At 42.1% G+C, this 25,701-nt stretch overlaps 1 protein-coding gene and 1 long non-coding RNA gene across 6 annotated transcripts; one reads left to right on the forward strand and one right to left on the reverse strand.

Annotated features, from left to right (window-relative positions):
- The first annotated feature begins 236 nt into the window (after positions 1–236).
- LOC135517974 (cip1-interacting zinc finger protein-like) lies at positions 237–22,547 on the forward strand. 4 transcript variants are annotated; one of them, XM_064942752.1, is made up of 15 exons: positions 237–344; positions 737–1,012; positions 8,366–8,487; positions 9,286–9,461; positions 9,735–9,855; positions 10,106–10,196; positions 11,887–11,978; positions 12,687–12,766; positions 12,905–13,108; positions 13,320–13,495; positions 14,710–14,917; positions 15,157–15,324; positions 17,855–17,936; positions 18,132–18,253; positions 18,390–22,547. In XM_064942752.1, exons 2-15 carry the CDS (start codon positions 831–833, stop codon positions 19,116–19,118), a joined length of 2,553 nt encoding a protein of 850 aa, XP_064798824.1. In that variant the 5' UTR covers positions 237–344; positions 737–830; the 3' UTR covers positions 19,119–22,547. The 4 variants fall into 4 exon arrangements, with proteins under 4 accessions (XP_064798824.1, XP_064798826.1, XP_064798827.1 ...); XM_064942754.1 differs by having other exon boundaries at positions 13,320–13,468; XM_064942753.1 differs by having other exon boundaries at positions 245–344; positions 753–1,012.
- On the reverse strand, positions 21,556–24,697 carry LOC135517976 (uncharacterized). Of its 2 annotated transcripts, none has more exons than XR_010452096.1 (3): positions 24,540–24,697; positions 23,918–24,419; positions 21,556–23,542 (listed from the first exon to the last, which is right to left on the reverse strand). It is a non-coding gene; the product is annotated as an uncharacterized LOC135517976 (long non-coding RNA). The 2 variants fall into 2 exon arrangements; XR_010452095.1 differs by having other exon boundaries at positions 23,918–24,448.
- Between the last annotated feature and the right edge of the window lie 1,004 nt (positions 24,698–25,701).

Genomic DNA, 25,701 nt, shown 5'->3' on the forward strand with positions numbered 1-25,701 from the left:
AGGCTATGTAAGCAATGCAGCTATTTCTAAATAGGCTATGTTGACACACTTATACTAGCTATATCATATTGTGTTATGCCAATGTTGATTATGTTTGGTAGGCTTTGTTTTGGAAGGCAGTGTTGATCTGTCCATGGTGCTGAATTGGTTAAACGACGTCATCTGTACTTCAGCCTCCTCAGTGAAAGAGGGCGACACACGCCTATTAACGACAATCAGAGTGCGCATCCCAGTAAAACACCGGTACCAAGTGCGCAGTCTCAACGGAACAATCGCTGCTAACTTTCAACAGGAGGCAGACCGTCGCTAACTTGCCCTTCTAAAATAATTCATTCCGTTAAAAAGTAGGTAACGTTAATATGATACAAATAATGGTAATACACCGTGTAATTGAAATGTAACTACCATTGATTATTCCGAATGTTATCTCAACTAGCTAAACTGCTTGTTAGCCAAAAAAATAACTAGCTAATCCTAGGCCCAATTGCTAGGCTAGATAGATGGCTAGTTATGTTATCCGGAGAGGGTGGACATTGACTAGTTTTGCTATTGCTGGCTAGCTAATGTTAGCTAGAAACCACATGCTACAAAAAACACATAGCTAGCTATTTCATCCATAGCGTCGTTGCTAACAAACGTAGCAATGTACTGTATACTCAGTATGAAAACGTTAGCTGGATTAGAGGTTTATTGTGGATCAGATTATTATCAAACGCTTTGTTTTTCCTTGATCAAGATCCTGACCCGAGAAGGTGTCGTCAACAGGCTTTTCTGCAAACAAGCACGGACACACGCAGTTTAGCATTAAACACCAACAACACAACGCCGGAATGTTTAACCCACACCACCACCATCAGCAGCAGCAGCAACAACAACAACAGCAACAGTTTCACCGTCACCTGCGGCAGCTTCAGCAACTGTTCCAGCAGCCCCCGCCGCCGCCTGCGCCACCACAACCGCCTCCATCGCACCATGCACCCAGGCATCATCATCATCACCACCAAGGAGGACGGTAAGAAATGTGAACTCGAGGTCGTGGATCAGCAGGCCTACTAAGGAAATTGCCACCGCTATCAGAGTGCGCTCCGGGTCGTAAATTAATTAGGAACGTTTCGTTCTAGGAGCGTTTAGCGCGCACTGGACGTTCTGGCCGGGGAGAATATGGAAGGCCAAGAGATTCTAATAAATTTACCCGGAACACGTTTTAACACTTATAATTATCATTTTTCACTTGATTTTTTTTCATGTGTCAAATGTCATTTTTTTGTACACTATTTTTTTTCGCCTGTTCAGTGTGGGTTTACAGGTGATTTGAACACTTGGTATGGTGTGCATTTACAGTTGATGTCTCTCTACAGATGATCAGAACACTTGTTATGGGCACATTTTACACGCGTTAATTACACCTGTTCGAAAACAGCTTATTTTGTAGCTAACGTCACATTATTATTTTTTGGTTTATTTTTATGTATTGAAAAAAAGCACGTTTTTTTTTCATTTGAATTAGCTATCCATAATTTTTCCTAAGTATAAAATAATAAAAAAATGAGTAATAATTATGACAGGTTCCATCCACCAGATGGGATTGTTTTGTGACAAGTATCTACTTTTCCAAACCCCGTTTGTTTGATTAATAAATTAAAGCAATAGTCACTATACTTTCCAAACCACAAAGGCTGAATTAAAATGTTTTATAATGTAATTTACTATTGTTAACAATTTGACCCATATTTAGAAACATCTCCCTCCCTCCCCAAGTAAGCGATTCATCACAATGGGCTTAAAGTCAAACTCCCGGAAATTGGGTTGGGAGGGGCTACAACGAAATGTACCCGTTACTACATAGGCATTCAGAACGTGTGCTGTGGCATAATTACATGCGTCTGAAGGTACGGTATTCAAACATTCTAATCACCTGTAAATGCACACTGAACAGGTGCAATGAATGCGTGTAAAAATGCCCATAACAAGCTTTCAAATCATCTGTAAACACACTGGACAGGTGGGAAAAAATCATGTGTACAAAAAATGACATTTGACACTTGTAATTCAAATTTCTCACGTGTTTTTTTTCAAGTGTTAAGACGTGTACCTAGTATGACGATTAGAACCTCTTGGCCTTCCAAAGGAGAAGGGTTGATCCGAGCGTTCTTACCTCACAACGGCAGTCAAGCACCCAAGCTAACAGGAAAGGGGTTACCTAGTCAGTTGTACAACTGAATGCCTTCAACTGAAATGTCTTCCGCATTTAACCCAACCCCTCTGAATCAGAGAGTTGCGGTGGGCTGTCTTAATCACCATCCACATCTTCCTTGCCTGGGAAACAGTGGATTAACTGCCTTGCTCAGGGGCAGAACTACAGATTTTTACCTTGTCAGCTCGGGGATTCAATCCAACAACCTTTCGGTTACTGACCCAGCACTCTAACCGGCTAACATTGGCTAGCTTGCTAGCTACCTCCAGACACAAATGAGAGAACTTTGACCATTTTACTCACCCTAGCAGAGTTGGTTAGGCTGTTTTCATGTTAATAACTGTGCTTCTGGCAATTATTATTTATTTTTTTTGCCGAAGTTTACTCATACCAGTCATAGTCAACGGGTGTTGCACGTAAATTAATCAGTTATTCTGTGCTCTGGTACACTGACGAGTGTTTGAAATTGGGGGTAGTGAATTTACGAACAGACCCTTAAATGTAAGTGTGATTTGCTAGCAGCAGTTTGACAGTGGTGCCTGGAGAAGCTACAACAAGTTGGAAATCGCAAATTCAACATTGAGAGGTTTGGAAGGAATCAGTGGCTAACTGCAAGCATCTCAAAGCTATTTAGTGGAGTGGGTGTGTGGTCCCAAGTCTGTGTTTAAGGGTATCTTTTCCCAGCTTAAAAGTATAAACATTCACATTGGCCATGCTGTCCCTCCAGCATGACTTCTGCTGTGCTCAAAACACCTCAACTGGGAAATCTTACTTCAGTGAGTTCAAGACAACTGGGAACTCTGAAAAATGGTCATCCAACTCGGAATTTCAAGTCGGGAACTTGGGCCTCTTTCTAGAGCTCCGACCTAAAGACGATTGACATTATCATGATTCAACCTTGTTTTTTTCCCGAGTTCCCAGTTGTCTTGGAAACACCATAAATCCCGAGAGTGCCTAACTTTGATGACAAAATTTGCCCACGAAGGACCGCCATGCCACCTTCCTGTTCAAGTGAGCACAGCACAACATGGTGAGTCCGAAAATGTCTTGTATGCTGCTGCATAAATAATGTAAAATGCCAGGGAGATATGTACTGTTTGTAGCTAAGAAAGTAATACTAAGTGTATGTTTTGTAGTAAGCTGTTAGTACCCCATGTGTCTCACCCTAATAATTTGGTCACTTTTCCCATCATAATTTTGCCTATTGTTCAATCTTGGTGGTGCACCATGTAGCCTGTTTTAGAGAAATGTAGTCATCGATTATTGTAATAGCTTTAATTGTCTGCTTATGTGCCCCCTTTATTTATCCTACAGTTCTGACTTGGTGTTCAGGGAGAATACTGTCAGAACGACCGATGTTCTGAATTCTGTCGCTGTACATTTCAATAGTGCTGGACAAATAGTTACAGTGCCTTACATAAGTATTCACCCCCCCTGGCATTTTTCCTATTTTGTTGCATTACAGCCTGTAATTAAACAATTGTTTTTACACACAATAGTCCAAATTGGTGAAATGGAAGGGGGAAAAAGTTGTTTAAAAAATGCCACAAACAAACTGACAAGTGGTGGGTGCATATGTATTCACCCCCTTTGCTATGAAGCCCCTAAATAACATCTGGTGCCACCAATTACCTTCAGAAGTCACATAAGCACTTGATCTGTCACATGATCTCAGTATATATATTCACCTGTTCTGAAAGGCCCCAGAGTCTGCAACACCACTAAAGCAAGACATAATACCAAGCAAGCGGCACTATGAAGACCAATGAGCTCTCCAAACAGGTCAGGGACAAAGTTGTGGAGAATTACAGATCAGGGTTGGGTTATGAAAAAATATCTGAAAATTTGAACATCCCACAAAGCACCATTATTCAAAAATGGAAAGAATATTTCACCACAACAAACTTGCCAAGAGCGGGCCGCCCAACAAAACTCACGGACCAGGCAAGGAGGGCATTAATCAGAGAGGCAACAAAGAGACCAAAGATAACCCTGAAGGAGCTGCAAAGCTCCACAGTGAAGATTAGAGTATCTGTCCATAGGACCGCTTTTAGCTATACACTCCATAGAGCTGGGCTTTACAGAAGAGTGGCCAGAAAAAAAGCCATTGTTTAAAGAAAAAAATAAGCAGACACGTTTGGAGTTCACCAAAAGGCATGTGGGAGACTCCCCAAACATATGGAAGAAGGTACTCTGGTCAGATGAGACTAAATTTGAGCTTTTTGGGCTTCAAGGAAAACGCTATTTCTAGCGCAAACCCAACACCTCTCATCACCCCGAGAACACCATCCCCACAGTGACGCATGGTGGTGGCAGCATCATGCTGTGGGGATGTTCTTCATTGGCAGGGACTGGGAAACTGGTCAGAATTGAAGGAATGATGGATGGCACTAAATACAGGGAAATTCTTGAGGGAAACCTGTTTGTCTTTCAGAGATTTGAGACTGGGACAGAGGTTCACCTTCCAGCAGGACAATGATCCTAAGCATACTGCTAAAGCAGCACACAAGTGGTTTAAGGGGAAACATTTGACTGTCTTGGAATGGCCAAGTCAAAGCCCAGACCTCAATCCAATTGAGAATCTGTAGTATTACTTAAAGATTGCTGTACACCAGTGGAACCCATCCAACTTGAAGAAGCTGCCTTGAATGGGCAAAAGTCCCAGTGGCTAGATGTGCTAAGCTTTATAGAGACATGCCCCAAGAGACTTGCAGCTGTAATTGCTGCAAAGGTGGCTCTACAAAGTATTGACTTTGGGGGGGGATGAATAGTTATGCACGCTAGTTATGCAAGTTTTCTGTTTTTTTGTCTTATTTCTTGTTTGTTTCACAATTAAAAATATTTAACATGTTGTGTAAATCAAATGATACAACCCCCCCAAAAAATAAATACATTTTAATTCCAGGTTGTAAGGCAACAAAATAGGAAAAATGCTAAGAGGGATGAATACTTTCACAAGCCACTGTATACTGACTACGTCCATCACAGCTTGCTCATTAATGTCTTAGTCAAAATTACAGATCGCCTCCTATCTGTTCGTCGTCCACTTATGCCATAGTTTGTGCATCTCAATTGTCAGTAGAAGCCACAATTCTTTAAGCAAGTCAGCAATATCAGCTGTGTTTTTTTTCTAAGGCAGGAAATGAGACTGAATGAACTGTTTTGCTGCCAGACAAGGCTGATAGCTAGGTGTAGCAGTGGTAAGATGTTGGGACTTTGCTTTTGGGACAGCTTAATGTGGGTATGGTTTGTCACTGTTATGGTGCAATTAATGTGTTGTTGGCTTTGCTGGCATGCTTCTTTTCAGTTTGCCCCATCAAGGGGCGGAAGGGTAGCCTAGTGGTTAGAGTGTTGGACTAGTAACCGGAAGATTGCAAGTTCAAACCCCCGAGCTGACAAGGTACAAATCTGTTGTTCTGCCCCCGAACAGGCAGTTAACCCACTGTTCCTAGGCCATCATTGAAAATAAGAATTTGTTCTTAACTGACTTGCCTGGTTTAATTTTTTTTTTTAAATGCTAAAATCACCACTGCACACCAGGATAACACATTTTAGGTCTGGGGAAGAAACAAAATGGGTGAGGGTGTAGTTGCTTTTAATTCAATTGTGCACCGAGCAAGAGACCTTTTGGCTAGTGGCGTTTCTGTACTGTAGGCTCCAATGTAGTGGCAGCGTTTTCAAAAATCATCATGAAATTCTGCCAGGAAGGCCTACTTTGCAGTGAACATTTTTAATAAGGAAGTTTTTATCTGCAGAGCCTTTAGGGGTGGCAGGTAGCCTAGTGGTTAGAGCGGTGGACTAGTAACTGTAAGTTTGCAAGATCGAATCCCTGAGCTGATAAGATGAAAATCGGTCCTTCTGCCCCTGAATAAGGCAGCTGACCCACTGTGCCTAGGGGGTCATTGGAAATAAGAATTTGTTCTTAACTGACATGCCTAGTTAAATAAAGGTAAACAAATAAAAGTATATTCAAACAGAGCATGATGGCTGAGTTGCACATCGCAAAGATTCAACTGACTTTGGACCAAATGTTTTTCAATGCATTGCATACCCATTGTTGCCTTAGTTAGCATTTACTGGTATTATCATAAGTTGAAACATCTTTCCTACCCTACCGATGTTGTTCAAATCTGTGAGCTGCTCAATGCGACAACCAGTTAAGCTCTCTTGCGGGAAATGTTGCCTGATATTCCTCTGAAACTAGGTGTGTGCGGCAAGGGTGAAATATATTTGCGATTGTGTAGGCTACTTTGTACATGATTTTTGTATTGTACTGCATAATTGATATGGCGTAAACCACATTTATATGTCTGCATTTGCATTCAGGCCAGGTAGCCTAAAGGCCTACTTCTAAGCGTAGTCCTTTCTCAACATTGACAGTAGCTCTCCAAACAAGACCATGACTAAATTGACAACTCATAAATGGAATTAAATAAACCAAAACTTGTTTCTCATAAGTGTATCATAGGTTGTGAGCTCTGCAAACAATGTGTCCACTGTGAAAGGTAAGACTGGAATAATTTATTGAATGCGTTATCAGAAGTTAGTCTAAACGAACATTGTAGATGAGGAATTAACATTTAAATGTACTACTAGTTATACATGTAATGGGGATTTGATATACACAAACAATTCACACGATGAAGTTATGAAGCAATGACTGAACAAATTGGCGGGAGAGCACGTTCTGGAGAGAGACGTGCATCTTAGCCACACTCCCCTTGGACTGTGTCATCCACGCGGCCTCTGCAATGTATTAGTTTACTGAGATTGGCGCGAGTTAGACCGGTGTCAACTGTACCATGGAAAAAAATATATTTGCTACTGCTCTACTAAAACAATCTACCAGTCGACTAATGGGGGTCCGTCTTAGAAGTGAGTATACGCAATGCTCACTGAAAGAAAGAAAAAAGGTGTATACCCTCCGCTACACCACTGGTTGCTGATATATCAGGCAGGTGGTGTGATGTTTATCTTGGTTGAATTTTCCAGGGGTGCGTTCAGGTAATTAAACATTTCTCTACGTTCTGTAACGGTTTGCAAGACTGTTTTTGCGTTTCTGGAAGAAAACATGTCTTAGCTAAGTGTCGTGGTTATGGTGTGACCATTTGCAAAAACCTGTGCAGCACTCCCCCATAATCACAACCTTCTTCAACTCGGGGCTTATTCACTAGGAAACAACTTGAAGCCAACAGAGGTAAAGAGAACAAAACGGGGGGGGGGCCTACCTGATTGTATCCAATAGAAACTCATGTTTTTGTTGTAAAATGTTTCCATTGCAAAACATTTTGCTATTGTTTGCTACTGTCTTTGTCTAAATGAATATACCCATGGTCATTCAGAACAGTATAGATTCTGTGGAATACACTTTGGAAACTGTTCTGTCCTGCTGAACGCACTCCACATTTAATGTTTAAATAGTATTTGTTATCGAAATGAACGTGGCCAATTGTTTGACTTAGGCTGTATTGTGTGTAAATATACTGAACAAATATAAACGCAACATGTAAAGTGTTGGTCCCATGTTTCATGAGCTGAAATAAAAGATCCCAGAAATGTTCCATATGCACAAAAATCTTATTTCTCTCATTTTGTGCAATGTGTTTACATCCCTGTTAGTGAGCATTTCTCCTTTACCAAGATAATACATCCACCTGACATGTGTGGCATATCAAGAAGCTGATTAAACTGGGGACAAAAGGCCCCTCAAATGTGCAGTTTTGTCACACAACACAATGCTACAGATGTCTCAAGTTTTAAGGGAGCATGCAATTGGCATGCTGAGTGCAAGAATGTCCACGAGCTGTTGCAAGAAACTTGAAAGTAAATTTCTCTACCACAAGCTGCCACAACTTTTTTGAGAATTTGGCAGTATGTCCAACCTGCCTCACAACCGCAAGATCGTCTAACATCAGCCACCCGGACTGCTGATGAAACTGAGGAGAATTTCTGTCTAATAAAGCCTTTTTGTGGGGGGGAGAATCATTCTGATTGGCTGGCCCAGTTGTGTAAAATCCATAGATTAGGGCCTAATGAATTTATTTAAAATGACTGATATCCTTTATATGAACTAACTCAGTAAAATCATTGAAATTGTTGCATGTTTTTTAAATATTTTTGTTAAGTATATAAATACTGCTTAGTAATGCCTATTCCCTCTGTTATGACCAGGGCCATGGCTGTACCAGGCCCTGCTCCTCCACCTCCCCGTGTGGTCAACATGGCCACTCGGGCCTCCATCATGGCCCCCAACCCAATGTTACAAGGGGCTATAATGATGCAGCAGATGCAAGGTGAGTACATTTCAGAATGTCAGAAAACGACAGATTTAAAAATGTTTTTTTTTTTTTAAATCGGTACTGTAGTACATAATTTTATCTACAGCTGGTGCGTACGTGAAAAAGCTGTCAGTTTCTCTGAACTGTTATCACTTTGACTGTAGAACGCCTTGTAGTTCCGAAGACCACCTGATAGAAACTCTGGCACTACCCTACTGCTGGAAAAAGTGGTGGGAAAAGTACCCAATAGTCATACTTGAGTTAAAGTAAAGATACCGTAATAGAAAATGACTCAAGTGAAAGTCACCTAGTATAAAATACTACTTGAGTAAGTCTAAAAGTATTTGTTTTTGAATATACTTAAGTATCCATTTTTAAATTCAATCCGTAAAATGTACTTAAGTATCATATTTCTTATATTAAGCAAACCAGACAGCACAATTGTCTTGTTTTTGTATTTACAAACAAAGCATTTGTGTTGAGTGAGTCTGCCACATCAGATGACAAAGATGTTCTCTTGATAAGTGTGTGTCTTGGACCATTTTCCTGTCCAAATGTAACAAGTACTTTTAGGTGTCATGGACAATGTTGGAGTAAAAAGTGCATTATTTTCTTTAGGGATGTAGTGAAGTAAAACTTGTCAAAAATATAAATGGTAAAGTACAGATACTTTAAAGTACTAATTAAGGTATTTTAACTTAAATACTTTACACCAGTGCTGAAAGTTTTTCCACCAATAATTTTTTTCTCCTCATGCTCATCTCCTCCCACACTTTCTTCCTACCTTTATCTCTCCTGTCTCTGGCACTCCAGGTAGCATGCAGGGCTTTGCAGCGGTGAGTGGGCAGCAGTTCACCCAGTTCTTTGCTGCAGGGGCCCGGTCCTCTCTCATGGGCCCTGTACCCATGGGCATGTCCATCAAGAACCCCCACATGGGCTTCCCTGCCCGACACTACCACCCCCACTCCCGCTACTACAACAACAACAACGTAATCAAACCTCTATTTAACTATGGATAATTACAGGCACTGAGCTTTCTGTTTGACAAGCTAACAGTTTTGTGTTTTACTCAGTTGTTGGCTAAGATTGTTTTGATACTGTGGGGCAAAACTATGAGGAGACTTGATGATAATTGCTTATGGAAATACTGAATTGGTCAATATTATAATCTTTAACATTTGAGTCCTCTATACCTGTTGCACACGTTGATTGCTGAGAGAGCAGTTGAATTGTTGATCAAATGCCTCATCCTGTTCATGTAGGACTATGGGTCACGGCAGCCGGATCGGAAGAGGGAAAATGAGCAGAGAGCCTTGGGGAGCACATTTAGCCGACCTGCAGCCAGCAGGACAGCAGGGGAAACCAATGATAAGGCTCTGAAAGGTAGGACCGTACCTGAACACTCACTGCTAACTGGTGTTGCAATCTCGTGTTATCATTTGTTAAGGTTTTTATTTGCAGCTTGTGAGATCTCAGAAGCATGAAAAAACGTTTTTTTTTGTGTGTTTTGGGGGGGGGGGGGGTTGCTTCCTCTTTTCCTATTTCTTCTTCTCTGTTTTTGAATGGGTGTGAAACCAGTAATTCTGTGGTTGGTACAGTAGCACATGACAGCCCTGTCTCCCTCTTCCTGCAGATGGAGGAGTGGGAGGGCCAGATGGACAGGCACAGCCTTCAGTTCAACCGGAGCCTGAGGAGCCGGCATTGAAGAAGCAGAGGACAGAGGTGTAAGTAGTACTGTTTTGAGTTTGAATAAATGCATTCCTCGTGGGTCTTTGCATTTTATTTCAGCAAGCCATGACACCCACCATCAAAATGTTTTGAAATTGTTTCTGTAATTAGAAACCGATTAGATTAGCATTCCTACAACGACATATTGTTGCGATTATAATTTGATATCTGAGAAATTAAGCTAATTGATAGTACCACAAGCCACCCACGGACCCTCCACGCTGGTGATGCATGGGTTAACTCATAACTGGGCGGGTTTCGGGTTATTTGATATTGTGTGGATGAAGGGCATGTAGGTGGTGGGCATGTTGAATAAAGAAAACAATACCTTACATTTATGGATTTATCATTTTTGTGAAATGTATATCTATAGCCTACATTGCTGTTTTTCTTTCATTATTTTAGGCTATCTAGTATTTAATGTGTAAGTAAGCCTATAAACTTAGGGCCTAACTGTACGCGCGCTAAATAGCCTACATGCCAATCGCCTAATGCTTTTGGGAACGGGCAGAAACGGTTAACATCGATCCACGGAGGCAAAAAGGACCATGTTAGAGTTTAATTCATTAAAAGAAAAGCTGCAAAATGGAGAGTTCACCATAAAGAGAAGGGAGGGCCAGAAAAGTAATGTTTGGGAAAGATTTGTTGAAGTGGTAAAAGAGGATGATGGCATTGCCGGCTATGTTGTGACGATTTAGCAACCCATGCTTTAGTTTTGTTTACCTGGCCATTGTTTCAACTTTGTTTTGAGTATGTCTCACAAATCCAATACCTAATATTAGCATTTTCGCACTTCATATCCAAATCATCTATAAGTAGCGTCATTGATTTACACAATCAATTTTGGGGGTACTTTAGGATGATTTTAACATGAAGCAGGAAAATTCTAATATAGGTACCATTGACTTGCTTTGGATTTGTGCCACAAATGCTAAAAAATAAAATATATGTATTTGAAACAGTGGCAAACAACCAAAGCATTGTTTGCCATCATACCTTGTCAATAGACTGCTTACAGGTAAGGGAAATAATGTAATTTGGGTGAACTATCCCTTTACATTAGGGGAATCTAACACATTTTTATTTCACTTAATAGCAGGAACAGCACCATTTAGTGGTCAGAACCTGGTAATATCAGAATGTAGGTTGGGACAGAAACCTAACTCTCTGAACGGGGAGGGGGTGCGCGCACATCACAATTCACTGCGAATACATTGCATAGGATGAAGAAACAATACTCCACGCTGCAGCATCATACTAATTGTCAAACATAGAAAACTGATACTGTACACTCGTTGGGTGTGGGGGTCTGTTGGTGGCTTTTGACAATTGTTTTTGGGATTACTGGATTTATTTTATTCAATTTATTTTTAGAATCTGAGGTTATGTACTATATTTAGTGATTATATGAATCCTAAAAATGAAAATGGTCAATTTGGGTGCAGTAGATTTCTCAGATATGAAGTTATATTTCAACAAAGTAATGTTGAAAGTAAAGGAATGCTAGTCTTGCCTGTTTCTAACTACAGAAACTATTTAAGAACAATCTGAGCTGGTGGGTGTCAAGCCTCTTTCTTGTTTTGCTTATATATATCTTCAGATTAGAATATCAATATGCTGTGATGAGTCCTTGGAGGGTAGCAGCTAGTAGTGTATCCTTTATTTCTCCATCCTTCTCTGTCCCAGGTTAGAGGAGACTGTGGAGCAGCCTTCTGAGACAGACGGGGTCATGAGTGCAGCAGAGTATCAAAGCCCACCGGTTGACTGCCAGCCTGGAGGTTTGTGTTCTCATACACTACATGACCAAAAGTAAACTCAGCAACAAACAAAAAAAGAAACGTCCTCTCACTGGGAACTGCTTTTTATTTTCAGCAAACTTATCATGTGTAAATATTTGTATGAACATAACAAGATTCAACAACTGAGACATAAACTAACTAAGGCCACTTGGGAGGCCTCGGACAGACAATTTTTGTAAGCCACTCACTTCGGCACTTGGTGGTCCTGTTCTGTGAGCTTGTGTGGCCTACCACTTCACGGTTGAGCTGGTGTTGCTCCTAGACGTTTCCAACTCACAATAACAGCACTTACAGTTGACCGGGGCAGCTCTAGCAGGGTAGACATTTGACAAACTGACTTGTTGGGAAGGTGGCATCCTATGACGTTGAAAGTCAATGAGCTCTTTCATACGGGCCGTTCTTCTGCCAAGGTTTGTCTATTGAGGTTGCATGGCTGTATGCTCAATTTTATAGACCTGTCAGCAATGGGTGTGGCTGAAATAGCCGAATCCACTCATTTGAAGGGGTGTCCACATACTATTGTCTATAGTGTACCATTCCTGCAGCCATTCCAAGCCTCTTACTCCCACAGAGCTACAGCCATATCTACAGAACACCATAGATCGGTATATCTCTGTGGCTTAAGCACTGACCTTTCACCTTTTGGCTTGGTAGGACTGGTTCTCACCTGTTTTTTTCCAATAACAGACTGTGTCATTCTGGAGGAGGGTGGGAGCATAGCTGAACCAGTGACTGCAGAGGCAATGGAGGAGAGCAGAGCAGCCGAGGTGAGTTTTACTTGTTACAGAGGGCTTTACTGAAGCCTAAACCGTGATTGTAATGCTAGTTCAGATGGGTAGCAGGGCACTTATTTTTGCTCACAGAAAGTGAGATGACCTGATCTGAGGGTCCTTGTGTATGAGCAGGTTCAGAGTGGAGTGTCGGCCATGCCAGCCTCTGAGCAGCTGAGTGGTGAGAGCCAGGCATTCACTCCAGGCCTGGAGGACATGGCAGAGGGCAAGGCTGCCCCAGGGGCATTGGAAAGGGGGCAGGAAGAGGGCAAGGAGGGGGGTGATGCTGCCAACAAGTTCTATTGCTACATCTGCACTCTGGCCTGTCACAACCAGCAGGTAGAGTACCCCCTGAGGGTGTAGAGTGGAATGTTTGAATGGTCCAAGGCAAGCACTCAGCTTGACCCTTAAGCGACCCTGTTAGTCAAGTTCATTAGCTGCCACATGGTTGAGCTGTCAGCCCGAGGCGAGTGAGACAGGAATCCCTCTGTGTCATATCTCTGTGTCCCTCTCTTCACATCTCGCTGTATCCCTCTCTCAACCTCATTAGGACTTCCAGAGCCACATGAACGGCCTGGGCCACCAGCAGAGGATGATGGAGATCCAACACATGTCCAGCGCCTGTCTGGTCACCCTGATGCCCCGTGTTCAGGACTCGCTGCAGGGAGGCTGCGGAGACAGCTCCTCCTTCAAGGACGGGTCAGTACTAGTGCACGTTGGTGACAGGTAAATGGGATTTAAGTAAGACTCAATAGTTAAGCGATAGGTACCGAATTAAACAACTGACTGAAACAGCAAGGGTCTGCCTAAAATTGTCCAATAAGAAACACTTGTTTTCCGTTGAAAAAAAGTTATGCTATAGTTTGTCTTTGTGAATATGACCCAGATGGCCGTCAAATCACATTTTATTGGTCACATACACATGGTTTGCAGATGTTATTGCTAGTGAAGCGAAATGCTTGTGCTTCTAGTTCCGGCAGTGCAGCGATATCAATCTAGAATAACTGTCTTCAAAGTAATGACTCAGGACGTCGGGTTTGGAATTAAAGCTTCTTTTAGTAATACTACTTGTTCACGTTACATTTAACAACTTTTAGATTCTATAAAACAATAAAAGAAATTTGCTAGTGAAAGTCGGGATAATCAGTTGTACATAACTGGGCGTTCGCTCTCTATTTCCTGGCGCAAGGCATTCTGGAACTTGCAGTCAATAGCGTAATCCAATACAACAGAAATATGTATGTCGTTCTCTCAATCTCCAACACACGAATTCTAATACAATTACATGTGTAAATAACTAAAGAAGATATCTTTAGATACAGCTCAATACATTAACTCTGTAACCCATTAAAGTTTCAACAAGTCATATAAAAATTCCACAACTACCTAATACACACATCAAAGGGATGAAATAAGGAAGTGGCATTATTAAAGTGACTAGTGATTCATTTATTAAAGTGGCCAATGATTTGAGTCTGTATGTTGGTAGCAGTGTTAGTGATGGCTGTTTAACAGTCTGATGGCCTTGAGATAGAAGCTGTTTTTCAGTCTCTCGGTCCCAGCTTTGATGCACCTGTACTGACCTCGCCTTCTGGATGATAGCGGGGTGAACAGGCTGTGGCTCGGGTAGTTGTTGTCCTTGATGATTTTTTTTGGGCCATCCTGTGGCATTGGGTGCGGTCGGTGTCCTGGAGGGCAGGTAGTTCGCCCCCGGTGATGCATTGTGCTCCCCTCTGGAGAGCCCTGCGGTTGTGGGCGGTGTAGTTGCCGTATTGATTCAGCCCGACAGGATGCTCTCAATTGTGCGAAAAGTTTTAGGTGACAAGCCACTTTTTTTCGGCCTCCTGGGGTTGACGTGGGTGGATCGTTTCAGTTTGTCTGTGATGTGTACGCAGAGGAACTTAACTTTCCACTCATGTAGCTGCGTGTGTGTAACACAGAGAGAAGAAACCCGGCCCGCAGCTTTGGTGTGCTACCTGCAAAATCCACTACACCAGCACAGTCTTGGTGCACCGCAGGACCAGGGAGCACAAGCTGGCCAGCCGCACCTCCAATCCTTCCTGTACCGTCTGCAAGAGGCACTTCAGGAGCCCACTCCTGTTCCTGGAGCACATGCAGTCCCAGGGGCACAAGCAGAGAGTTGACGAGGTGTGTGTGTGTGTGTACTCTGCCTCGGCAGCTTGGAAATCCAATAAATGTATTACATTTTTGGAGTCCCTAGTGGCCCCTTATTTCCTACGTACAGTATGCACTACTTTTGACCAGAGCCCTATGGTCCCTAGTCGAAAGTAGTGCACTAAATAGGGAATAATAGGGTGCCAATTGGGCCCTAACCCGTGTCAAACCATTCCCTCCTTATTCAATGTTCTGTGCTCCTCTCACTACAGCTTCGGGAGGAGGGGGGGCCAAAGGCCTTGGCTGAACTGGTTGCCATGGATGCACAAGGCTGCTTTGTAGACGATGGAGACGGGGAGGAGGAGGAGGAGGCATGTGAGGAGGAAGAGGGGGACGAAGAGGAAATGGAAGATGGCGGCGAAGGCAGCTCCGATGGGAAGGTAAGGCATATGCGTGTACACGCCTTTTCACACATGTGGATGGGCATTGGACTATTATTATTTTTTTTACTGTTATAGTACTCACATTATTTTTTGGAATGGAAAATATATACACTACCGTTCAAAAGTTTGCGGTCGCTTAGAATTTTTTTTGGGGGGGGGGAATATCTACATAGGTGTACAGAGGCCCATTTATCAGCAACCATCACTCCTGTGTTCCAATGGCTAATTGATCATTAGAAAACAATTTTGCAATTATGTTAGCACAGCTGAAAACTTGTGCTAATTAAAGAAGCAATAAAACTGGCCTTATTTAGACTAGTTGAGTATCTGGAGCATCAGCAATTGTGGGTTGGATTACAGGCTCAAAATGTCCAGAAATAAAGCACTTTCTTCTGAAATTCGTCAGTCTATTCTTGTTCTGAGAAATGAAGACTATTTCATGTGAGAAATTGCCAAAAAAAACTAAAGATCTCGTACTACTCCCTTAATAGACCAGAGCAAACTGGCTCTAATCAGAATGGGAGGCCCCGGTGTGCAAGAGAACAAGTACATTAGTGTTTAGTTTGAGAAACAAACGCCTCACAAGTCCTCAACTGGCAGCTTCATTAAATAGTACCTGCAAAATGGACACAATGTGTTTTTCTTTAAAAACCAAGGACATTTCTAAATGACCCCAAACTTTTGAACGGTAGTGTATATTTTTTAGAACATAAGGTCCCACGCTGGGATAAATGTGTGCATTTATCTGTATCCCAACAGTGCACAACAATGCCTAATTTATCATAACATTTACATTTAAGTCATTTTGCAGACGCTCTTATCCAGAGCGACTTACAAATTGGTGAATTCACCTTATGACATCCAGTGGAACAGCCACTTTACAATAGTGCATCTAAATCATTTAAGGGGGGGGGTGAGAAGGATTACTTTATCCTATCCTAGGTATTCCTTAAAGAGGTGGGGTTTCAGGTGTCTCCGGAAGGTGGTGATTGACTCCGCTGTCCTGGCGTCGTGAGGGAGTTTGTTCCACCATTGGGGGGCCAGAGCAGCGAACAGTTTTGACTGGGCTGAGCGGGAACTGTACTTCCTCAGTGGTAGGGAGGCGAGCAGGCCAGAGGTGGATGAACGCAGTGCCCTTGTTTGGGTGTAGGGCCTGATCAGAGCCTGGAGGTACTGCGGTGCCGTTCCCCTCACAGCTCCGTAGGCAAGCACCATGGTCTTGTAGCGGATGCGAGCTTCAACTGGAAGCCAGTGGAGAGAGCGGAGGAGCGGGGTGACGTGAGAGAACTTGGGAAGGTTGAACACCAGACGGGCTGCGGCGTTCTGGATGAGTTGTAGGGGTTTAATGGCACAGGCAGGGAGCCCAGCCAACAGCGAGTTGCAGTAATCCAGACGGGAGATGACAAGTGCCTGGATTAGGACCTGCGCCGCTTCCTGTGTGAGGCAGGGTCGTACTCTGCGGATGTTGTAGAGCATGAACCTACAGGAACGGGCCACTGCCTTGATGTTAGTTGAGAACGACAGGGTGTTGTCCAGGATCACGCCAAGGTTCTTAGCGCTCTGGGAGGAGGACACAATGGAGTTGTCAACCGTGATGGCGAGATCATGGAACGGGCAGTCCTTCCCCGGGAGGAAGAGCAGCTCCGTCTTGCCGAGGTTCAGCTTGAGGTGGTGATCCGTCATCCACACTGATATGTCTGCCAGACATGCAGAGATGCGATTCGCCACTTGGTCTTCAAGACAACACTTTTATTTTTACAGTATAACCATTACAGATAGAGAATCCCAATTGCTAAATTGCCTCGTATATTCAGTCAAGAAAACAAGCTACTGCGATTTAAGATTCGGGGCTCAGTTTGGTGTGTTGAATTTTCTTTTCTGGTTTACGAACCAAAATCTGTCTTTCCGATATTGCCCTACCGACATGTGACAGTTTATTATGCCGGTTCTTTGGAATTTAAAAAAAATCCACATTGAACTGTGCAAGGGGATGAATCAGTCACTGCATCTGTTTGGTGAGTAGGCCTAGACTTAATGAAGCCGATGACAATATGCTCTTTGGAAAAAACAATTAAAAAATGTTTTTGCATATTGCCATTGTGGAACCTGTATGTTTAGGGGGTTTATATCCTAGACTAATTAATTGTAAATGGCACTAGCAGTTTGCAAAGTAGCCTAATAGGAACACGAGTGAGGCATGGAGGGGAAAGGGAATTCTGTTTATTTTTTGATGTGCCCCGCAAATGCACATGTACAAATGGAACACTAGTCAAAGCAAATGAACTTGGTCTTCAAGACAACACTTTTATTTTTACAGTATTTGAAAACAATGATCTCTGGTTAGAGTTTTGATGTCTGTTTTCCTAGTCACACCACGTCTCTTTTCCAGCTCTTGCTCTTTCTCCCATGCGCTTTTTCCCCCCAGCATCAATATTGGAGAAATGTTAGACATATGATCTTCCTGAAGCGTCTGTATATCGTTGTTGGTAATGGATCTATTTGGTAATGTGTGTATTTGGTGTGGCAGGACGTCTGGCCAACCCAGATGGAGGTGGCGCTACTAGAGGATGTAGATGAAGAGGAGGAGTTTGACCCTGACACGGTGTACGGTGAGTGACACACCACACAAGGACACGCACTGTCTGAGTCATTACACAAGACTCACTGACTTGCCATAGTCAAATGAAAGCCATTCAGAATCAGTCATTAGTACATGTTATATATTTAGCTATATATTGCACATTATGGTTTTGTCATGTGTGATTCTGTTGTCATTGACTTACCTCTCTCTGCCTGTCTCCCAGGTTCTAGCTTTGTGGTTCCTGTGGCTGGGTTCCTCTGTAGACTCTGCCAGCAGTTCTACCATTTTGAGTCCTCAGCCCGCCACTTGCACTGCAAGTCACTCAAACACTTTGAGAACCTCAAGGTTGGTTGTATAATCACATTTCTTGTGTATGGTTGTGTATGAATTAAGACACCACACATCAAATTAACAGGTTTGCCTGTCTGTTGTAGTCCTCTCCTTTATGTCCTATGTGTTTTTTGCCTTCTCTCCCCTACAGAAGTACAGGGCCTTGCGTAGCCAGAAGGATGGGACAGTGGAACCTACTCCCATAGACGGTACGGATGGCGATTCAGAGTGTGATAGTAACCACACTGTCTCAGATTCAAACAGCCTGCCTTCAGAGCTCCTCAGCAGCCCTGCCTTACTGCAGCCCACCATCTCCATCACCAGACTGAGGCCCTCCAGACCCTGCCCTGAACCCCAGAACAACACTCCCTCAGCTTCATCCCTGAAGGACCTCACCACCACCACCACCAGCAGCTCTGTGGGGACTCCGGCTCAAGCCTCCCCGGAGAATCAGAGCCCAGTAAACCCTGAGGACAAAGAGGAAGAGCCAACCCCAGAACAAGCACCAGTCACAGAGGAAGAGCCAAGCCCAGAACTAGCGCCAGTCGCAGAGGAGGAGCCAGCGCCAGTCGCAGAGGAGGAGCCAGCGCCAGTCGCAGAGGAGGAGCCAGCGCCAGTCGCAGAGGAGGAGCCAGCGCCAGTCGCAGAGGAGGAGCCAGCGCCAGTCGCAGAGGAGGAGCCAGCGCCAGTCGCAGAGGAGGAGCCAGTCATGGGAGAGGCAGAGAAAGAGCCAGTGGCAGTTGAGGAAAAGTCAGCCCCAGTCACAGGAGAAGAAGAAGAAGAAGAGGCAAAGGCGTCTGCTCCAGAAGAGAAGACGGGCAAAGGGAAAGCAAAGGGCCCATCCAAAAGGAAGTCCGGGAGGACAACACGTAGACGTTGAGGAAGAGAAAGCAGGAGAAAGAGAGGGGGGTGGAGAGTGGGAGCGGAAGAAAGAAATAATATCCAGTACAATCGCTACCCTAGGACAGGGTACATTAGCTCAATAGACCTGGCAACTCAAAACCGGTGATCCTCTAACCTATATTTGTAGGTGTTTAGGTGTTTCATTTTTTTAATAACACAACTAGATAGAAATGACTAATGTGCATTCAGTGGAACCTGACTGAAGAGAATTATGCGGAAACAAATTGTGGATGTGTGTGTTGCTGTCAGTGTGGAAAGGGTCAAATGAAAAGGTCTGTTTTTAGTTTATACATGTCGTTCTAGTTAGCTAAATGTCTAACTCAACACATTGTTGCCAGGTTTAGGAAGGGAGTGGTGTTTTAGTCCAGGAACCGAGTGAATCATAGCAGGCGACTTATCTGAAAATATTTGTGATGGGGGTGGGAATTTAAAAAGTAAATGGTACTGTTTGAATGTCGAGTAACTATGAACCTTGATTTGATCCTAGCTTTGTTGAAGTGCTATTGTCCTTGACATTTTTTACACATTCTCTGAACTGTTCTGGAGATTTCTTTGGATGTTAGCAGGTGAGGGGATTGGTTAGAGGGGGGTTTGAAAGGGGGAAAGTCTTACCTGCTTGGTCTATTTATCTCAGATACACCTTGAGCTGCTGATTTCCCCTCACTATACTGCTAAATGCATTTTGAATTGACTTGTTTAGCTCTTTAACCCCTTGATTGCTGAAACTGCCTACATCCCACTGGTTTCGCTCCCAATTTGCACCTGAACCTCCAAAAGGCTGTGCGATAAGCTCATGGTTTTGACCAGACTAAATTATAGATGTTCCTGCAATGTTAGGAAGCAGAGCATGGTTTTAGTGAGCTTTGAATATGGCTGTTCTTAACTCATAATGTTCTATTATAACAGTTGTCTCGTCTAACAGAACTTGACAACTCCTGAGACCATAAAACGATCATTTTAGATGTGGCTAGAATAGGGAGAACACATTGGCCTAGAATGGAGCCTCTTTGCCAGAGTTTGTTCTCAAGAGACAACCAGTTTTATGTGAAGTTCAGTGCACACTCTTTTTTTCCCCCCCTCACAGTTGGAGGCATTAGGCCTACCTATTGCCAGCTAATACAATGAGGGATTTCCAAACCCTGTCACCCCATTTTAATGTTAATATTTTTAAAATTCCTGAACTGAAAGCAATGTTGCATTAACAAGCTTACGCATCACAAACATGACATTGTAAAAGAGTTGTAGTTTTGTGCTGGTTTTCCATCCTTTTTTAAACATTGAGTTGGTACTTTTTTTTCTCACACACCTTGTACACTGGACTAGTAAGAGTCATTTTTTTGTTTAAGTGTCTGTACAAGTGACATTGCATGACAGTTGTGACTGTTCACATTGGTAACTTTAATATCAAGGTTATCAACAATATTGAAGTGGTATGGATGGACTTGGAGCTTTTCATAACAATGAGACCTGACTTGGCGAAACAGGCTGTGTTTAGTCAGGCAGCCCAATACGGATCTTTTTTCACTAAGGCCGTGTCCACAATTGACAATCGCATGCAAATTCTGTTATGAGAATATGAAGATGCATTGAAACGACAGGTCTAGATGAACAAAAGTCGCATTGTGGTTGGAATTGTTTAGATCTGGCTGACTGCCTCAGGTGCTGGTCAGACTCATTGTGTGGATTTCTGTCTTTTTGCAATCAGGTTACCAAAAGTGAATACAGTGGGCAATGTCACCACTCCGCCCACAAATCTCCAGAAAATGTATGTTTTGGCAGCAAGAGACACCTTTTTTCATTAAATGTTGATTAACTGGACAAAATGCGTTCCTAGTGTGAGGAATGTGTTTGCTGGCTTCATAAATGTTAGCCCACCAGCTTATTTGGAAAAACTATTTTTTTGTTTGGAGTTATAACCTGTTTGCAATCCCTTTTAGCGTTTCTTGCTGGCTAACTAGCTACTGCCATCAAGTTGTCAGATTTAGCCTGTTCCAGCGTTTGAAGAAAAGGGGAATCCTGTGACACAATGTGGACGTGTTTGGAATTCCATGATCAGAATACAGACGTCACATGAACTGTCAAGTCTCGACACGGTCTAATTGGTCTTTAAACCAATCAGCTCTGAAAAATATCTGATATGAAAATAAATCTGTGGTTAGTCACAATACCAATTTAGTGGGGGGAAATCAGAATTGGATGTTCAAACATAGCCTAACTGGTCAGGAAACTCTTTGCTTTGGGCACGAAGAATGAAGTGTCTTTTCCCCATTGATAGCCAATTAGTGTAAAAGTTGTTTATTTTTTTCTCACGCATATCTTGTTAGCTCCAGTACACTGGACTGCGTATAGACGGGCAGCCCAATTCTGATATTGTTTCCTCTATATGGACCAATCGCATCTTTTTTCAAAGCTGATCTGATTGGTCAAAAGACCAGAATTGGGCTGGATGTCCAAATGCAGCCATAGTCATTAAGTAGAATTGTCTGTACAAACATTGCATGGCAGAGTTGTCACCTTACAAATTAGTAACATTAATATCAACAATAATGAAATTAATCAATTTTATATGACTTGGAGTTTTTCATAATCATGAGACCTCAGCGGGGTAATCTAACTGCTCAGGAAAATCTCTTGGCTTCAGACACAGAGAAGGAAGTGTATTTTCCCTAGTGGTAATAAATGTGTAGCAGTCTAAAAGTTTCAGAAGCTGAGAACCAGCAGTTCTGATTTTGAAGTACACCAACAGAAGAAATTGAATGATTCACCAGATTGTGATCTATTTAATTGACGAGACGTGGATAACCATTTGTCACTGGCCTCTTGGTGAGAGGACACCTGAATATAGGATAATTGTTCATAAGTTATAGACAGAACTACATAAGACCGAATCAAGTAATGTAGCACTCCAGTTAAGAGTCCCCAATCACAGCCACTATTTTTTTTCAAGGAACATGTAAGGAATAAGTCTCTCCCAGATGATACTGATGCTTTCAGTGAATGGGCAGTTGTTATTAGTTCACTTGTACAGCGGAAGAGCAGATGCATAGACTGTTTACACAGGCAGCCCAATTTTCAGATGTTTTTTTCTGAGATGTTCTTAGTCAAAATACCAATTAGATCAATTGGGCTAACTGTGTAAACAAACCCATATTGGCTTTGATGAAAGCAAGCTCATTTGTCTTGTCTCTGGTTTGTGTCCCACTGAAATATTATACAGGACCAGAGCATGACAGAAAGGGTCATTTATGTGACATTTCAAACAGCTGTATGTTTCTTAATGTATTTTTATTCTACAAATGACAAACCGATGAACAAGAGTGTTTTCTAGCAGCTGGAAGTTTCATGTATTTTGGGATGTTTTCTGTATTGGGGTCATTTTAATTTATAATAAAATTTGACAATTGCCTCCCTGTGATTATTGAATATCGCATTGTTTTAAAGAGCTAGTTCTTGACGTTAGTGATTCAAGATGTCACACTCAGATAATTAACAGTAACACATTCAATATACTGTTTTAAATCTGACAAGGAAAAACTGAAACAAACACATTCTCTTGCATGTCACAGAAAAATATTGACCAATCAAAGCTCAAATATGATTTGTAGTATTACCCCATAGAGGTTAACTTAGCTGCTTTGCCACCTGTGTTCATTACATCTTACAATAGAAACTGTTTACCACCTTAGAGCCAAACATAGCAAATGAAACAGGGAGGGACCTACCTGAATTTGTGCAATAGAAACTTGTTTTCGTTGCAAAACATTTTGGAACAAACCAATTCGGCAAAATGAATACACCCCAGTTATTACATGAATCACAGTGTATTCTGCATGCTTTACACCCCACACCAAGCACATGGATAAATAAGTACTAATCATGGGGGCAATTGAGGACTATACGGACAGCTAAGCTGAAACATTGGTATACATCGTAAGTGGTGATGGTGGCATAAACCAGTCACTTCAACACAGAATGTACTCAGCTTTTGGCTCTTTTACTTAACTAAGCAGGAACCATCTTAAAAGTTCAACAGCTGTGTATCGATTAAAACTATATAGTTTAGTGGAGGGTTCATAAGTGCTACATGAAAGGGACAGAGAAAATAATATCACTCTTAAGTGTTACCACATGAACACTTGAGAAAAGGAAAGATGCTCATATTGGTAGGTGGAATGTTAAGTAGTCCAGCTTTATCCTCTTCGCCCTTCTCCCTTTCAGAGGCTGGAGAATCCTTGCCCGGGGACTGTTGATCCTCTCCTGGGGGTGTAGCGGTGCTCAGCTGAACTCCTGCCAGGCCTGCCAGTTAGATTCCAACAGTTCATGTAGTTGGTCATTCAGTGAGTCGTTGCGTTCCTCCAGGCAGGAGTTGATCTGATCCAGCAGTGTTGATGGCTACATACTCTGCCAAAAGAGAGTGATATGAGGACAGCAAAGATGTGCAATTCCTAACAGACAAATACAGACGCCCTATTGGCGTATGTACACAGCTGTGAATGACAACACACACAGTTTTGTTTTATTATCCTTGTGGGGACCAAAACATTTATTCCCTTTCTAAATCCTATGTTCCCCAACCCTTAACCTAAAATAGCATTTTTCCTCATGGGGACCGGCGAAATGTACCCACTTGTCAGAATGTTCCTTGTTTTACTATCCATGTGAGGACTTCTGGTACCCACAAGGATAGTTAAACAAAAAAAACGCACACTATATCTCTTAAATCACAGCCACAGAGATGATGCTTCTGTGATGACATCTGAAACATACCAGTATTACCTGAATTCATCTTCATTGTCGGTGATGCCATCATCAGTTGAGATGTTAGGATCTCCATTTGGTCCAGACATATTGTTGTTTACTTCTTCTGAGGTTTAACAGCGGTTGACATCCAATTTGTTTCATTACCGCCACCTACTAGACTGGAGTACAACTCCATTATACTATGCTTGAAAAATACAAATGTACTAAATAAATACCCTACCATCTAACACTACACTCACTAATTTCAAAATGATATAAAATTAAATGAACACCACCCTACTCCACTAATTAAATGTATTTATTCCTACATCATGCCATCACCCTGAAAGGATGGGACGTAACCACCATCTCCCCTTTCCCACAATTTTTATCCGACACAAGCCCTCTCTTTTTCCCTCCATTCCTCCTCCGTTTTCCAAGTATACGTCTCCTTGTGATAATACTGCTGCCCCACTCCTGACACCCATCTTGGTCTTGCTTTCTCTCGAGACTCCATTTCCGCCGAGCGCTCTTCTCCCTATTGTTGTTAACGTAGAATTAGCTACACTGAAATGAATTAAGAGAAAAAATGCGTGAGCTGGCACTGCAGCCCATGTAGCTAACGTTAGTAACTTAACACAGATAAACGTTTACTTACATTACTATGTTCATCACCAGTGCACTTCACATATAGTAGGGATTTCTAATATAATATTCTACTGGAAAACAAAAACCTAAAAAGGACTACATCATAATGCACAAATTGGACTTAGCTGGACTGCTAACTAACAACCGCAGCCTGTCACTTAGTGTCAGATGACTGATGATAACAACACTGAGAAACGAGCTCCCCGACATGACCCAATGTTCAAACATTGCTTTACAAATACTTCAATAGATCTATATCTACAACGTAGTTGGCCTTGCAATTATGAGTTAGAAACTGTATATCAGATTGGAACGATAGAATCAAATCAGGCCCTTTTGTGGTCAGTTTCATGATGTAGTTTATTTTGTGATTTTATATTATCTTTGGCATATCCCCTCTGATATCATTCATTTCAACGTAAATTTTTAACTTTTCATTATTTAATTTAGTAAATCTTAATGTCCAATTTCTATTGGCATTTATACATTACAAACAGTTGTTGTCTTTATTTTGTCTTGAGCACCTAGCAAAGAATGAAGATATGCCGAAACTGCTTCTCTCCGAATCATCCAACTAAGCTCATGCGTAGAAACACGTCATGGGGGCTAACGGTCGTCTCACGCCAAACTGCGCATGTGCAGACCGTCACTCCTCCGATAAAAAGTTGTTTTCGAAAAAAATTAAAACGTGTCAGTTTGTCACTTTTACGAGGTTGGAGTAATAACATGTTCAATTACTTATGACATTGGCTCAAATTTAGGTTGTGCCTTTGGATTTCGAGAAAATCAACAACGAAGGAAGATTTTTTCACTTATCTCATTGACTTATCAAACCCCGGGCTGGTCTGTTTGGCAAGAGTTCCCGGAAATCTTGCGAAGTTGTGCCTCTGGGTTTTAAAAACTCCGTGGTACTAGGTCCCATAAATATCGATTCAATTTAAATTTAAGGGGCTTTTTATTGGCATGGGAATACATATTTTTACATTGCCAAAGAAAGTTAAATAGATAATAAACAAAATTGAAATAAACAATACAAAACGTACAGTAAACTACAATCACAAAAGATCAAAAATAATAAAGACATTTCAAATGTAATATTATTTCTATATATATTTTGTGAATTCTTGGTTGGTGAGTAGACCCCAGACCTCACAACCATGAAGGGCAATGGG

The sequence above is a fragment of the Oncorhynchus masou genome, chromosome 28 (genome assembly GCF_036934945.1).
Source record: "Oncorhynchus masou masou isolate Uvic2021 chromosome 28, UVic_Omas_1.1, whole genome shotgun sequence".
Taxonomy (NCBI): domain Eukaryota; kingdom Metazoa; phylum Chordata; class Actinopteri; order Salmoniformes; family Salmonidae; genus Oncorhynchus; species Oncorhynchus masou.